A 13,695-nucleotide genomic window follows, 5' to 3' on the forward strand; every position below is an offset into this window, starting at 1 on the left:
CCATGAACAGCACCCCGAGGGATGCCCAGGCCCCCGGACACCGCGAGTGCCTCCTGCCTTCTGTGGCCCGGACCCCCTCTGTCACCCAGGTCATGCCAGCCAAGAAGATAACTTTCCTCAAGCGAGGGGATCCCCAGTTTGCTGGGGTTCGCCTGGCCGTTCACCGACGCGCCTTCAGGAGTTTCGGGGCCCTGATGGATGAGCTCTCGCAGCGCGTGCCGCTCTCCTTTGGGGTGCGCTCCGTCACCACGCCCCGGGGCCTGCACGGCCTCAGCACCCTGGAGCAGCTGCAAGACGGCGGCTGCTACGTCTGCTCCGATAAGAAGCCCCCCAAGACCCCCAGCGGGCCGGGCCGGCCACGGGGGAGAAGCCCTTCTCAGCAGTCACGGGATTTCGAAGGCTGCTGCGAGGCACCTGGAACGGCTTCTTCCTGCAAAAGTCTCAGAGCCCCGAGGAGGATAACGCTGGTTAAGAACGGCGACCCTCGATACCAGCAGACAGTGGTGCTCAGTCACAGGAACACCAGGAACCTGACGGCCTTTCTCAGCAAAGCCTCGGATATGCTGCACTTTCCCGTGAAGCAGGTGTACACAACCGGTGGGAAAAAGGTAGGCTGTCGGGTATGACATTTCCTTAAAAGGTTCCCTGGACCTCAGCTCAAAACACTTAGGTGGAACTGGGAAGTTATTTCTTTAAAAGAGGCACTGATTGCCCTGCTACTAATTAAAGGTGAATAGAGTGGAGACATTCAGTCAGTTAATCAAACAAGCAATTGTTCTTCATATTTTCAGCTACCATTTAGCAAGTGTTTAGTACCTGTTCCTTGCACACTTTGTTTTCTTATCCAGTCCTCTTAACCTATTTTGGTGAGAGCTCAGTGTAGGAAACAAAAAAGATTCAAAGTGCTTTAAGCAGAAAGCAATTTCCTGCAGGGCGCTGGGGGGACTTTCAAATCTTTGGAAAGCTGCGGGAGCGAACTCCAAGTTGGGTGTGCAGGATTGGCTCCCAGCACCCTGCAGAAAGCTGCTAACTCCGCTCCAAGCCACTGTGATTGGGCTGAGAACGACCCCTCTGTAGTGGAACCGAAGCTTATAAAGCTGGGTCGGCAACCTGCCCCAGCTGCATCTTAATGCCCAGGGACACCAGCCACTGCTGCCTGAGCGCCATCGCCTCCCGATGCCCACAGACTTGCTTTGTAGCCACACACAGCCAGAAGCAAGAAGAGACAGTGTCTACCTCGCTTGCCATCCCAGGCTTGACCTACCTGATGGAACCCGATCGGCATCCGGCCTAACTGGCAAGAAGGCTAGTGAATGTAACTTTTGCCCTCCTGGGTTTTGCTGAACATGAATGTAACCCAAGATGGGCAGGCTGGAGGATGGAGGTTGATTGATCTAATCCACATAAACTCTCACAGTCTAGTCCTATAGCTACTGACACCTGTATACGCCATGCTACTTAAATTTATAACAGCAGCTACAGCAGCGCGTCCCCACCTAACAATGGAACCATCCCTCCTACCATCGAGACATATACCCCTGCTCCCCAAATTTGCATCCGTGCTGTACCATTCTCTTTCAGCTCAGTCACGATCGCACCTTTATACCCTCTATCTTAAGAGCCCTTTCTTTCATTTCCTTGTTAATAAGCATACCCTTCTAACTGGAGAAAACGAAAAAGAACAGATTCTGTACTTTAAAGATGGAACGAAATCCCCCAACGTCGCTAATTATAATGTAATGCTATAAATTGTGCAAATCATCAGATAGGCAGGATCCTTGGGGCCAGGTGAGATTTTTCTAAAAGCAGGGACCTGCTTCCTGGAATGCAATCCAGCACTGATGCTGCCTGCACGACCCAGCCTGGGATGTCATGATGGTGGGGGGTAGGGGTAGGTGGTGGGAGGATGACCCACGCGTCTGGGCAGGAGCCTAGAGAATAATTGGAGGAGGGAGAGAAAGGCCATCTGTGCCTTGTCTTTCTCTGCTCCACTAGGGGCAGAAGCAGAGGCCCTGGGCTCAGATTAGACTGGAAAGCACAGATCAGACCCAAGAGAGGACTCTGCCTGGAAAAAGTGTGAGATAGTGAATCAGGTCTCCATATGGGAGCCCTGGACCTTCTGTTATGGTTGCTCTAAAAAATACACATTCTGGAGGGAGGAGTGTGGGCGGGGAAGCAAGTCAAAGTCTTCTTGAAGTCTTTTCCACCTGAGTATCAAGAATAACCTCTAAACCACAGACCTCGTACCAGGTGGAGGGAGGGCTGTAGGTAGAGAAAAAGATCATGGTGGGAGGACCTCAGCCCCCCGCCAGTCATGGATGTGTATTGAGGAGTGAATGGGATCCTTCCCTTGGATCAGAAATCTGGGGTGAGATGTGCAAATATCAGGAAAGGGACCAGCGACAGTGGATTCTCCCTCTACCTATGTCTCGCTGGACAGAAGCGGGTCCTGCAGACCACGCCTCCTGACTCAACACTCTGCTTCCCCAGGTGGACTCTCTGAAGGGTCTGCTACACAGCCCCTCAGTGCTGGTATGTGCCGGTCATGAGCCCTTCAGACCTCTGGCAGTGGAAGATGTCAGAAGAAATGGAAGTGAACCTTTATCTGGGCAGACTTCAAGGAGGAAAAGTGGTGAGTTTGTTCCGCAGGATCCCCAGCCTTATTTGCACTGGATGGTGGTTTGGTAGGGCTGGGCAGGTATCCTTTCTAGATAATTTTAAAAACCTGCCTTTGGCTCCGGGTCTGGGGCATCCCATTTGTTTGGGGGTCTCTCTTGCCTCTTTCTCCTTCTCATCTCCATCAGCCTTAATAACTAGGTTGAACATTTGGCTGGGCTGAGAGAGATGGGAGTCTGGTATTTAAACAGGGATTAAGAGATCTTGAACGTTAAGCTTCTAGGATCTAAAATAAACTTTGTTAAGAACCATAGTGGGCATGACATTATGGAGGCAGTGGACCATGGATATGTGGCCTTTGCATCTTTCAAGAGTCATGACTGTCTTAGGCAACAGTGAGGACCCAACAGACCAAAACAAATGATAACCATTGATCATCTATCCATCCATCAATCTATACAGCCAACCATCCATCCGTCCAGGTACCAGAGGTAGCCTTCATTATTAAACAACAACAACCACAACAAAAACCCAAAAAGCAAAATTATCGGAATGACAATGGGCAAATTTTGGCGAGTAAACAAAATAATATCCTTTGTGAAAAGCTATGAAGAGAAAGACAGCAATGGTTTCGGTGATTGCATCATGCTGGGTGTTGGATGTACAAAGGCCCATCAGCCACAGCCCCTCCTCTGGAGGAGCCCCCAGTCTCATCTGGTGCTTATGGAGGAACAGGACTGAGCAAATCCTTCTCCTGCCCAGATGGACTCAGGAGGTCTGCTCTTCTGCCGGCCATAGGCTCAGCCTCTGCCGACTCCTCCCTCTTGCCAAGCATTAGCTCAGGAGATGAAATGAGAAAGTACCAAGGGCTACGTTATCTCTCGGGATCATGTCTTTCTATCCCCAGTGACCCCCTCTTCTTCTCTTTTTCATGGCTGAGGGGCAGGCTTAGCTACCACGACCTGCTGTCATGTGTCCAGGTCCTTCCTTGCAACCATTTATCAACCCCAAATCTTGATGAGGGTTAAGATGACAAATCATCACTAATAATTGCAAAGCAGTTTCCAGTTACAATCAGGTGTGTCTGCAGCAGCTTGATTTTTGCTTCCTGTGCCGTGGGTGGGTGTGAGCAGAGCTGGGATTTAGCTCTGGGCACCGATGCTCTGCAGTCAACTCTACGGTCTATGGAGAACCTACTCTGCGCCAGCGACTTTGCAGGAAGCTTTACATGCACTGCCTGACATCCTCAAAACAAACCTACCCGTTAGATACCATGACTCTTATTTCACAGCTCAGGAAAGAGGCTCTGCCAAAGACTACACAGCTAGGAAGTGGCAGGGTCGAGACTGAATTCGGACTTCAGGCTCATCTCGCTGGGCTCTGCTGGTTCACACCCTGGCAGCTCCGTGAATATTCGTTCTAGCATGGTTTCTGTCCTTCCTGCTGGTTGTGGAGGTGGCAGGGGTATACAGACCGTGGAAGGCTCATGACTGGCCTTGACTCTTCTATCCCTAAGCTCTCGCCGGCAGCTCACTATCTTTCCTTCTTTTCTCTTGCTTGTCATCGTGCACCAGGGAGCTGGGGGCCCAAAGCCAAGCAGAGCGTGATCCACGTGCGGTCCAGGCCAGGCAGCAGGCCACGGCGGTTCTCCTTGCTGTTAGAGAGGTCTGGGCTCGGTGACCCCTCGGTGCCTCTGCAAAGTGCCTGCACGTGCCCTGCTCCTGACGGGAACCCTCAGGGCACACCTGGCCAGCTCAGCCCATCGGTAGCCGGTGAAGACATTGAGAAGAACGTGCGCGTGAACGAGGACGGCAGCTTGTCCGTGGAGATGAAAGTCCGCTTCCACCTACAGGGGGAGGACCTGCTCCTGTGGTCCAGGAGGGTCAGGAGGGCCAGCAGTCTCACAGCGGCCAGTAGGGTGGGCCCCGTCCTGGGGCAGGCAGATCCCCTCGGCTGTGTGTGGAGGGGACCCCCTAGGGACCCCTCGGAGCCTGGGGCACAGGGACTGGGGCCCTGTGAGGCAGGAGGTGTGGGGGCCTTTGACCGAGGCCGGTGGCAGCTGGGGTCTAGATATGAGATCTGGATGAACCCCCTTTATGCCCCCCAGGGAGAGCAGACAGCCTCTCAGAGGAGGTCTGGGCTGCCCCAGAGGTCCCACTCCAGGACCCCCAGGAGCCAAGGGGTCGCCAGCAGGAAAAGAAGGAGCAAAGACAGCGCCAGCCCTTCCTCCAGTGACAGAGCCCCTGAAGGCTCTGAGAACAACTCTTCTTTCTGCTCCAGGTCCCTGGAGGATGGTGTGGGCAGCTGTGGCCCAAGTCTGGCCTCGGGGGCTGGTGAGAGCACAGGCGAGGGAGCAATGCCGGGCCTCAGGGAGCACCGTGGCTGCCTGAAACCCGGGACCCGAGGCCCGGCAGACGCTTTTCCTGACTCCTCGGCAAGTGGCAGGTCTCACGAGGAGTCCAGTGAAAGGGGTGAACTGCACCAGGGCCGCCCCAGCAAGAAGAGCTGGGCCGCGACTTCCTGGGGGGCCACCCAGGGGGGAGGCCCCGGCTCCCCCGCTGTGAGCCCCTCGTCTGTAAGGAAAGAGGGCCCCCGGGCAGCCTCTGGGGAGGACGCAGGAGGCCACCGTCCACCTTCTGCCTGTGCCTCAGCCCCAGGCAGGAGCAGAAAGCAGCAGAGCAGAGCCGGCACCCTGTCCTTACCCAGCGTTTCTGTCCTCAGCCGAGGGTCCCAGAGGGGCTGCCCCGGGCAGCACCACCACCCAAAGGACACCCACTGCCCACTCGGCTTGCCTGTGTCCAGGCCAGTGCCAGGGCCTCCCAGCAGAGGCAGGGCCCGCCCAGACAGCCCAGCGCCTGGCCCTTCGGAAAGCCCACACAGCTGCGGGAGCCGGGCCTCCCGGGACCCGGGGCCCTGCTTCTCCTCCACTCTTTATTCCTGGGACACGCGAGGTTTCAGCAGCATTCCCATCACCCCTGTGAGCAATTCTGACTGTGCTTCCAATTTCCACCCCCCAAGTTCCCCCGCTGCTGAGACTGAAGGGGACCCTGAGTTCAGGGCGTGTTCACCAGCTCCCACACCTTCAAACACACCTGGCTCTTTCAACTCGCAAGCTGATGGCCTGGGTGAAAAGGCAGGGGGTGACAGTCCCAAGCCTTCCTGGCCCTTGGTCCTGCCAGTCGGGTGGCCCGAGGGAGGGAGGCCGGGAGTGCACGGGGCCAGCTGCTGCTCGCAGCTGGGCGCATCCCCGGCCCTCGGTTCCCCCGGTGGGAAGACGCAGTCGCTGCCAGCCTCCCAGTCTTGGGGCGGCCAGGGCCCCTTCTCTGAGGCCTGCTCCGTGTGCAGCAGGTACTGTCCCATGCCTCGCAAGCCACGGCCCTTGGGCAAGAAGCATCCTTTGCGTACCCTCAGCCACAGCGAGGGCACCCACAGTGCTGATGGGGAGCCGGGCGGGGCCGAGGCAGGGGAGGAAAAGCTGGACGTGTGGTGCCCTCGGCCCCCTGGCTCTCCGGGAGGGGCCGTGGGGAGAGCAGTCAGAGCCGTGAGAAGGGGTGGCTCCCACCGTGGTCCCAAGCTCGGGAGAACGTTCCAGGAGAAGGTCTCGGGTGGAGGAGACCTGGAGGAGCAAAAGGAAGGTGGCTGCATGATGCTGGGCACCCTGCCCCGAGCCTCCCCAGGAGCGGTGGTCCGTGCATGGCTGAGCAACATCTCGGAGGAGCCCGTGAAATACGAGATGGTGGACGAGGGCGAAGACCTGGCTGGGCGCAGCCCGGAAGGTCCCGAGGAGGACCCTGTTGACCAATATCCCCCAGATGGCCTGGAAAGGTCAGTGCAGGGCAGACAAGTGCCCCTGGAAGGGGCGGCCAGTGAGAAAGCAGAACCAGATGCAGCCCTCCCAGGGACGGGCAGCGCTGGTCCCAGGTCAGGAGAGGGCCTGCGTTGCAGTGGGGTTTCAGAAGCCCCTACGGAGGCCGGCAAAGGCAAAGGAGCGGCTGTGGACCGTGCGATGGGCCAGTGCGTGCTTCCCAGCAGGGTCTCTTCCTCCATACACATCATGAAGGCGCTGATGGGATCCAGGCCAGGCCGGCCCAGCAGTGTGCCCGAAGTGTCCAGCTCAGTGGGCAGGAGACTCGGCCGCTCGGCCCAGGCCCTCGTCACCTGTCTCGCCAGGCTCCGCTTCTTTGATGATGACCTTGGGTCTCCCGCTGGCAAAGTGAGGTTCACAGACTCTCCTCGGTACCAGGAGCTCCTGAGCACCTTGCAGGCCCTGTGGCCAGGGAGTGGCCTTGGGCACAGAGAGCTGGACTCGGGCCTCCAGGAGCTAGGCTGGGGCCAGGCCCTGCCGGCCCTTGGGTCCCACGCTGCAGCTGAGGACTTCACGCCAACATCCTCCTCTGGTGTGGATGTTGGCAGTGGTTCCGGAGGCTCGGGGGAGGGACACGGGCCCTGCACCGTGGACTGCGCCCTGGTCCCTGAGAGGATGGGGCTGACCTCAAGCATCCCCTGCAAGAGGCCTGATTCCAGAATCTCAGGGAACCCAGAGGATCCGGGAAACCAACAGACGAGTGGTTCCGAGGCTGGTGGTGCCTCCAGCGAGGACAGGTCCGAAAGAAGCAGTGGGGAGCAGATGTTGGGCAGTGACCTGGACCAAGGTGTTAAAAACATGATGCAAGAAGAGGGGGTACAATTAGAGGAAATAAAAGAGGAAAAAGAAAGAGCAGAACTGCAAGAAGAGGGTGTTAAAGGGTTTCCTGAAGAGGAAGGAATCACAGGACGAGAATCGTCAGGGGCGGGCTCTCAAGATACGGCGGGTGCCAGGGAAGACAAGAGCCTGCAGGAAGAGCAGGGAGACCCCACCTCGGCCACACTGAGCCCGCCAGGGAAGAGAGAGAGCCCGAAAGAGCGCCCTAAGAGCCTCAGGGAGAGTGACCCAGACGCCAGCGGGAGTCAAGGTGGCCCCAACGCTGAGCCTTCTTTGGAGAAGTTGTCCACAGCAGCTGAGACAGGCTGTGGGCAAACCCAGGCCAAGCTTACCCAGGGGGCGGAGGAGAGGGGCACTTCCACAGCCTGTAGAGGGCCTCTGGACCCTGACCCCCTCTGGGTGTCCAAGTTCCTGAAGAATATGGAGAAGGCCTTCATGGCCCACCTCGCCACTGCCACGGCCGAGCTCCAAGCCCGCTGGGGCCTGGAGAGCAACGACCTGCTGGACCAGATGGTGGCCGAGCTGCAGCAGGACGTGGGCCGGCGGCTCCAGGACCACATCGAGAAGGAGCTCCACAAGGTGCAGAGCCGGGCGGGGGGCACGGCGCCGGGGCCACCCAGGGAAGCCCTCCTCTGGGAGACGCCCCTGCAGACCAAGCAGCACAGGCAGCACCCCCAGGGCCTGAGTGACCTCTCAGCTTCCTCCGAGCACACGCAGGGCCGGGGGCCCCCCTCCTTCTCCCTGGAGGACGTACCAACCTTCAGAGGAGCCCTGGGGACCCGGCTCGGGGAGCAGGTTGAGGAGGAGGGGTTCTGTCCCTGCGAGGCCTGCATGAGGAAGAAAGTGGCCCCTGCATCCCCGAGGGACGCAGTGCGGGCGGCCAGTGCGCCCGTCAGAGAGGCCTTTGACCTGCAGCAAATTCTGCAGAAGAAGAAAGGAAGATGTGTGGACGGGGAGACAGCAGAGGCGGCCCCTGCAAAGAGGGGGATGGAGAGGGACCCCTCGGGGACGGACCCTGTCCGGGGAGCAGACGGAGGCCCTGAGCTGGGATCAGGCCAGGGCCCCGGGGTGGAGGTGGGGCACGAGACCCTCAGCAGAGATGAAGCCCCCCCGGGGGGCAGAGGAGGGGGCAACTGCTGAGAAGAGAGAAAGGAAAACAGACCCCTTTGTAGGCAGCTACCCGGACGGGGTGGGGCGGGGGAAGCAGGGTGTGGGCAGGGAGGAAGGAGACCCAGAGGTGGGCTCTGGGGCTGAGGACACTGGGGCGGGTGAAGCCCCGGGAGGAGGTGACCCAAGTCCAGGAGGACAGAACGCTGGTGCCGAAAGTGCAGAGGCCCAGGGAGCTGACGGGGAGCAACAGGCAGAGTCAGGAGGAGGAAATCGAGGTAAGAGAGAAGCGCGCCCTCAGCTTGGCCTCGGACACCGCCAGTCGCGTGAGGCTTCTAGAAACAGCAGCCCAGACCAGGAGGGCAGGCCCACGCCATCCCTGGCCCCAGGTGCAGGCTCCCCCCGCCAAAGGTCAGGCCTCTCGTCCTCCAGCGCATCATCTCTGGGGAACTGCTCTCGGCTCTCTCAGAAAAGCTCCGAAGATGAGCCTTCAGACAGACCCACGAGGAGCCTTGAAGACCAGGCCAAGGGCGTCCCTGATCCAGAGACAAAAGTCACAGGCACGTGTCCAGAAAGCTCCCCTTCTGAGCAAGACGGGGCCCCCTCAGGCTCGAGGATGCCAGAGCGAGGAACAGATGAAGGTCTGACTCCAGAGCTGGGGGAAGAGGGAGGCCCGGCTCCAGAGCAGGGGACAGAGAGAGGCTCTGACTTAGAAGCTGAGAAGGTAGTGAAAAGTCTCGCTTCCACAGAAGTGATGCTTAAAACCCTCCCCATGGACAGGACAGATGGCTTTGGCCAAGACGACTTAGATTTCTAAGGATCCAGCTGCAAGACAGTCCTGAGTCTGGAGCTCAGCCTACTGGAGATGCATAAGGGACATGGGCGAAGGTCAAGGACTTGCCAAGGGCATGGCCACCCCACACTGCCCCAGTTCTAAATTCTGGGGTTTCCAAGGCCCCGTCGGCCTGTCCACCCACTGCGTGAAAGAAGGCCATCCCAGATCTTCCCCATTATACGAGGTCAGCTGCCCCAGCATTTGCCTGCTGGGCCCAGGAGGATGGAACTGCCTGGCAACCGTCCAGGAGAGGTTTTGTTTGTGTGTTTGTTTTTTGCTGGTGAGTGTTTCCCTTGTTCTTTGCCTATTGATCTCCAGTTATTTCTCTCCTGGGCCTCTCCTGGGCACTGATGTCTCTCGACTTTGAAGTGCTTTTTTCTAGTCTTGACTATATTTGGTGATTCTGCAGATGTGAAAATTTGGAGAGAAGAGGATAAATTCAGGATCACTGGACAAAGTTTGTTCTCAGCCCCAAAGTTCAAGTGTCTTTCCTTAATTCTTTTCTTTTTTTGGAATGAAAAAAATTGGAAAATGCAAAAGAGCAGAAAGAAGGAAAAGTAGTCACTCATAATCCCACCCCTCAGGGATGACTCGTGGTAGCATTGGATGTATTTCTTTCCCATCATTTTTCTAATTATTTGATAGATGTGTGTTTAAACTTCTTTTTTTAACATAATTTGAGAATTCCCCCCATTAATCTCAAAATCTTCATAAACCTATTTTTAATACCTGAATAATGTTTTTAATGCCCAAATAATATGAGATTATAAAATGCTTTTTCACCATCTCCCTTTTGTTGACCATTTGGATGGTTTCCATTATTTTTTCCATATATATATGTGTGTGTATATATATATATATATATATTTTTTTTTTTTTTTCCCTGAATAGCAGATGGTTTCCTTAGGATAGATTCCCAGGCATGGAATTACTGGGTCTAAAGATATCGACTTTTTTAAGGCTCTTGATACCTTCCTTCTGTCAAATTGTTTTTCTAAAGGTCTACTAAGTTGTACTAAGTTACATCACCTGGTCTGCCACATTCTCAACCGTGTTTGGTAGAGTCATTAAAAATGAGAAATGTTTTGCTAATTTTATAGGGAAAAATAGTACCTTATTTTAACGTGGAACTATTTTAGCTGTATTTGATTGCTAATGAGATTAAAGAGTTTTCTAGTTTTTTAAAAAGCCATTTGCATATAAATTATACATGTATGCCTTTTACCCATTTTCAGCTGGAATTCTAGCTTTTTTTAAACAAATTGATTTACACGTGTCCTTTACAATTTTTAAACACTCTGTTTATCATTTTTGAGATTGAAAAAATGCCCTTTCTCGGCAGGCTTCTCCAGCAAGCCTTGGACTAGGGCTGTCTGGATCGGGGGGTCCTTAGTGGGGCAGAATTTCCTGCAAGGGTTCTCACCAGCATACAGGACCACTCTGTGTGTTCAGAATTTTTAAAGCGGAGGTCTGTGCTACAAGAACAGGTATTGTTCACTGGTTGTTCAAATGTAAATGTTCATGTAAAAAATAAAGAAAATAAATACATTAATAATAGAAAATAAAGCAAATGTTGGGTGTAGGCTGTGTCCTCATGCCCAAAGTCATCTGTTCTGTTCTGTTTCTTTTCTTTTCTTTTTTTTTTTTTTAAATTTGTTTATTTATTTATGGCTGCATTGGGTCTTTGTTGCTGCGTGTGGGCTTTCTCTAATTGCGTTGACGGGGAGGCGCGCTACTCTTCACTGCAATGTGCGAGCTTCTTATTGCGGTGGCTTCTCTTGTTGTGGAGCATGGGCTCTAGGTGCAAGGGCTTCAGTAGTTGTGGCTTGCGGGCTCTAGAGCGCAGGCTCAGTAGTTGTGGCGCACAGGCTTAGTTGCTCTGCGGCATGTAGGATCTTCCCGGACCAGGGCTCGAACCTGGTCGATGTCCCCTGCATTGGCAGGTGGATTCTTAACCACTGCACCACCAGGGAAGTCCCTGTTCTGCTCTGTTTCTGAATGCTGAAGATGTTCTTAATAAAATTTGACATGTTTTTAAAATTTCTTGTGGAGGCGAGTCTTTAAAGTTTTTACATTAAAAGTATATATGAAAAAGAATATATATATGTATCTGTATAACTGGATCACTTTGCTGTACACCAGAAACTAACACAATATCTATATACACACACACATATGTACATATGAACTGGTATCCTAGCCAGAAGCTCCCAGTGAAACAGATTGCATTGTGAGCTTGGATTAGATATGGTGATATGCAGGATTGTCTAGAACTTATTATTATTAGTTGACATGGAGCATTTACTGTGCACCTCTTCTGTGACTTGAGGTCCTCAGTCATTTCCTAAGAGATGTTCCAACCTCTTTGTTTCATAATCTGCTATCTCCCCAAATGACAGAGACAGCCACCACTGGCACCTACTGACCCGGCACTTCACTAAAATGGCATGTCCACCTCTGGTCAAGAGAAGACAATGGAAAGAGGGTGGGACTTGGAGTTGGATGACCAGACTCAAGTTCCAATGATGGCACCTCAGTTGCAACCTCTGTGAAATGCACCAAGTAATATTTTGCTCACTGCATTGTTGAGAAGTAGATGAGATAACATATGAAACTTCATTACATGTGTATTGGGAAAATACCAATATTTTAATTAGAACTGCTAAGTTTTCAACGCCTATGATGTATCAGGTACCACAGGAACATAAATGATCTCATTTAGTCTTCTCAACGTGTCTGTGAAGTAAGCAAGTCGACAGTTATCCTCATTTCAAAAATGAAGTAACCGAGGTGGAGGAGTCTTAGGTAAACTTGTCCAAGTTCACGCAGTTAGTTAGAGGCAAAGCCAGGATTTAATCTCAGATATTTCAGACTCTGAAGTCCATGTCCTTTTCCACTGTATCATATTTTTTTCATTTTGATTTGGGTTCCCTAACTAAATCATTTAGCTAAAAGTGATCAAAGATTTGCTGAATGAATTTACTGCAAAAGAGTTAAGACTTAGGAAAGTAGATTAGATGGGATTTTTTTGTTCAACCAATTGTATTACGTCCTTAGTAATGTTCTAATTACATACAGACATTGGGAGCTTGAGATAACCTGTTTTTTTAAAGCTAAGAGTTGAACTCAAAAGTTTTCTAGCCACAGAATTCTCCTTTCAGTTACAAACTCATCTTCTTGAAGCCTCCAGGAACTGGGTTGGCCAAAAAGTTTGTTCGATGCTATGGAAAAACCCGAACGAACTTTTTGGCCAACCCAATATTTCTGCTTTTATATTAAAAAAACTTGCTGTTAATGGAAAACTGCGTCTTCTTCTGCCTTGGAGATAAAGTATTTCAGGGCCATCAGCCAAGGTGGGGATCTGAAATCCCCACTGAAATCCCCGCTGAACGTCTCCTCTGCACCCCTCTTCTCTACAGCAACCATACCGCACAGCATTGCACAGGCCTCTGAAATTTAGCACCTCTTGAAAATGTTGGGCTTCCTGTAGCCCATCCCTGAATCAAAACTTGGTGCATTTGCAACTCAAAGAGTTGCCAAAGCACTTTTAGTATCAGTGGTAATGCAAGCATTTTTAGCCAGCAGAGTCTCACCTTGAAGTAAGTGGGAGAGGGAAGTGAGTGAATAGAAACCAAGCTCTTCTCCCCCCTCCTCTGTCCTTCTGCTGGGGATCAGAGATTTCAGATCAAAGGGACTGTTTTTTCAGTGGCTGGGAACTAAAGCCTCGTGTCCAGGTCCCATGCCAGAGATTCTGAATTTATTGGTCTGGAATCGGGCTCCAGCACAGCTGCTTTGTCCAGCTCCCAGATGTACGTAGCGTTCAGTCCAGGTGGCCCGTCACTGATTTAGTCCAGCTTCCTTTTTCCAGGTGAGGAGACACCCATCTTGAATAAATGAATTGCCTAAACCATGCGGCTGGATAAGTGGCTACTCTGAGAGCATACCCCAGGTCTTTCTCTGGAGCTCACTTCATATTCTGTCCCCGAGCTGAGCGAGGCCCTGCCGGAGAACTCAAGGAGCAGCCAGCCTTGTCACCCAGACCCTTGCGCCCCTCCCCTGCTTGCCCCCAACTCCCCCTGCCCGCCCCCCAACTCCCCCTGCCCTAGCTCCCTGCCCCTGAGTCTGACCTGGCGACCCAGCTGCTGTCTCCAGGAGGGCCCTTCTAAGGTGTCCAGGGCAGAATTAACCTGTCCTTTGTCTGCACAGCCCTCAGTACAAGTACAGCTGTGACGCAGACGTGTCCTGAGAGATTTCCACATAAATCAGAGGCCGGGGTGGAGGCTTCCTTCACTTGAGTGAACATGTAAACCACCTGGCGAGCATCATTAAAATGGACACTTCCACCCAGGAAATTCTGATTCCGTGTGTCTGAGGGGGTCCAGGAATGCGCGTTTCAACAAGCGCCTGGAGGCCCACGCACACACGGTCCTCCCCC

General features: G+C 53.4%; 1 protein-coding gene across 1 annotated transcript in view; it reads left to right on the forward strand.

The window, feature by feature from the left end:
- Positions 1–2: 2 nt before the first annotated feature.
- RP1L1 (RP1 like 1) overlaps positions 3–13,695 on the forward strand; it is a 26,988-nt gene continuing 13,295 nt past the window's right edge. Inside the window, exons 1-4 of the mRNA XM_029202309.1 lie at positions 3–608; positions 2,491–2,632; positions 4,191–8,392; positions 8,593–8,751. Of these exons, the coding sequence (XP_029058142.1) occupies positions 3–608; positions 2,491–2,632; positions 4,191–8,392; positions 8,593–8,751 (5,109 nt within the window). The remainder of the gene's footprint in view (positions 609–2,490; positions 2,633–4,190; positions 8,393–8,592; positions 8,752–13,695) is intronic.

The sequence above is a fragment of the Monodon monoceros genome, unplaced genomic scaffold, assembly GCF_005190385.1.
Source record: "Monodon monoceros isolate NGI ecotype Baffin Bay Population unplaced genomic scaffold, NGI_Narwhal_1 Super_Scaffold_5, whole genome shotgun sequence".
Classification (NCBI taxonomy): Eukaryota; Metazoa; Chordata; class Mammalia; order Artiodactyla; family Monodontidae; genus Monodon; species Monodon monoceros.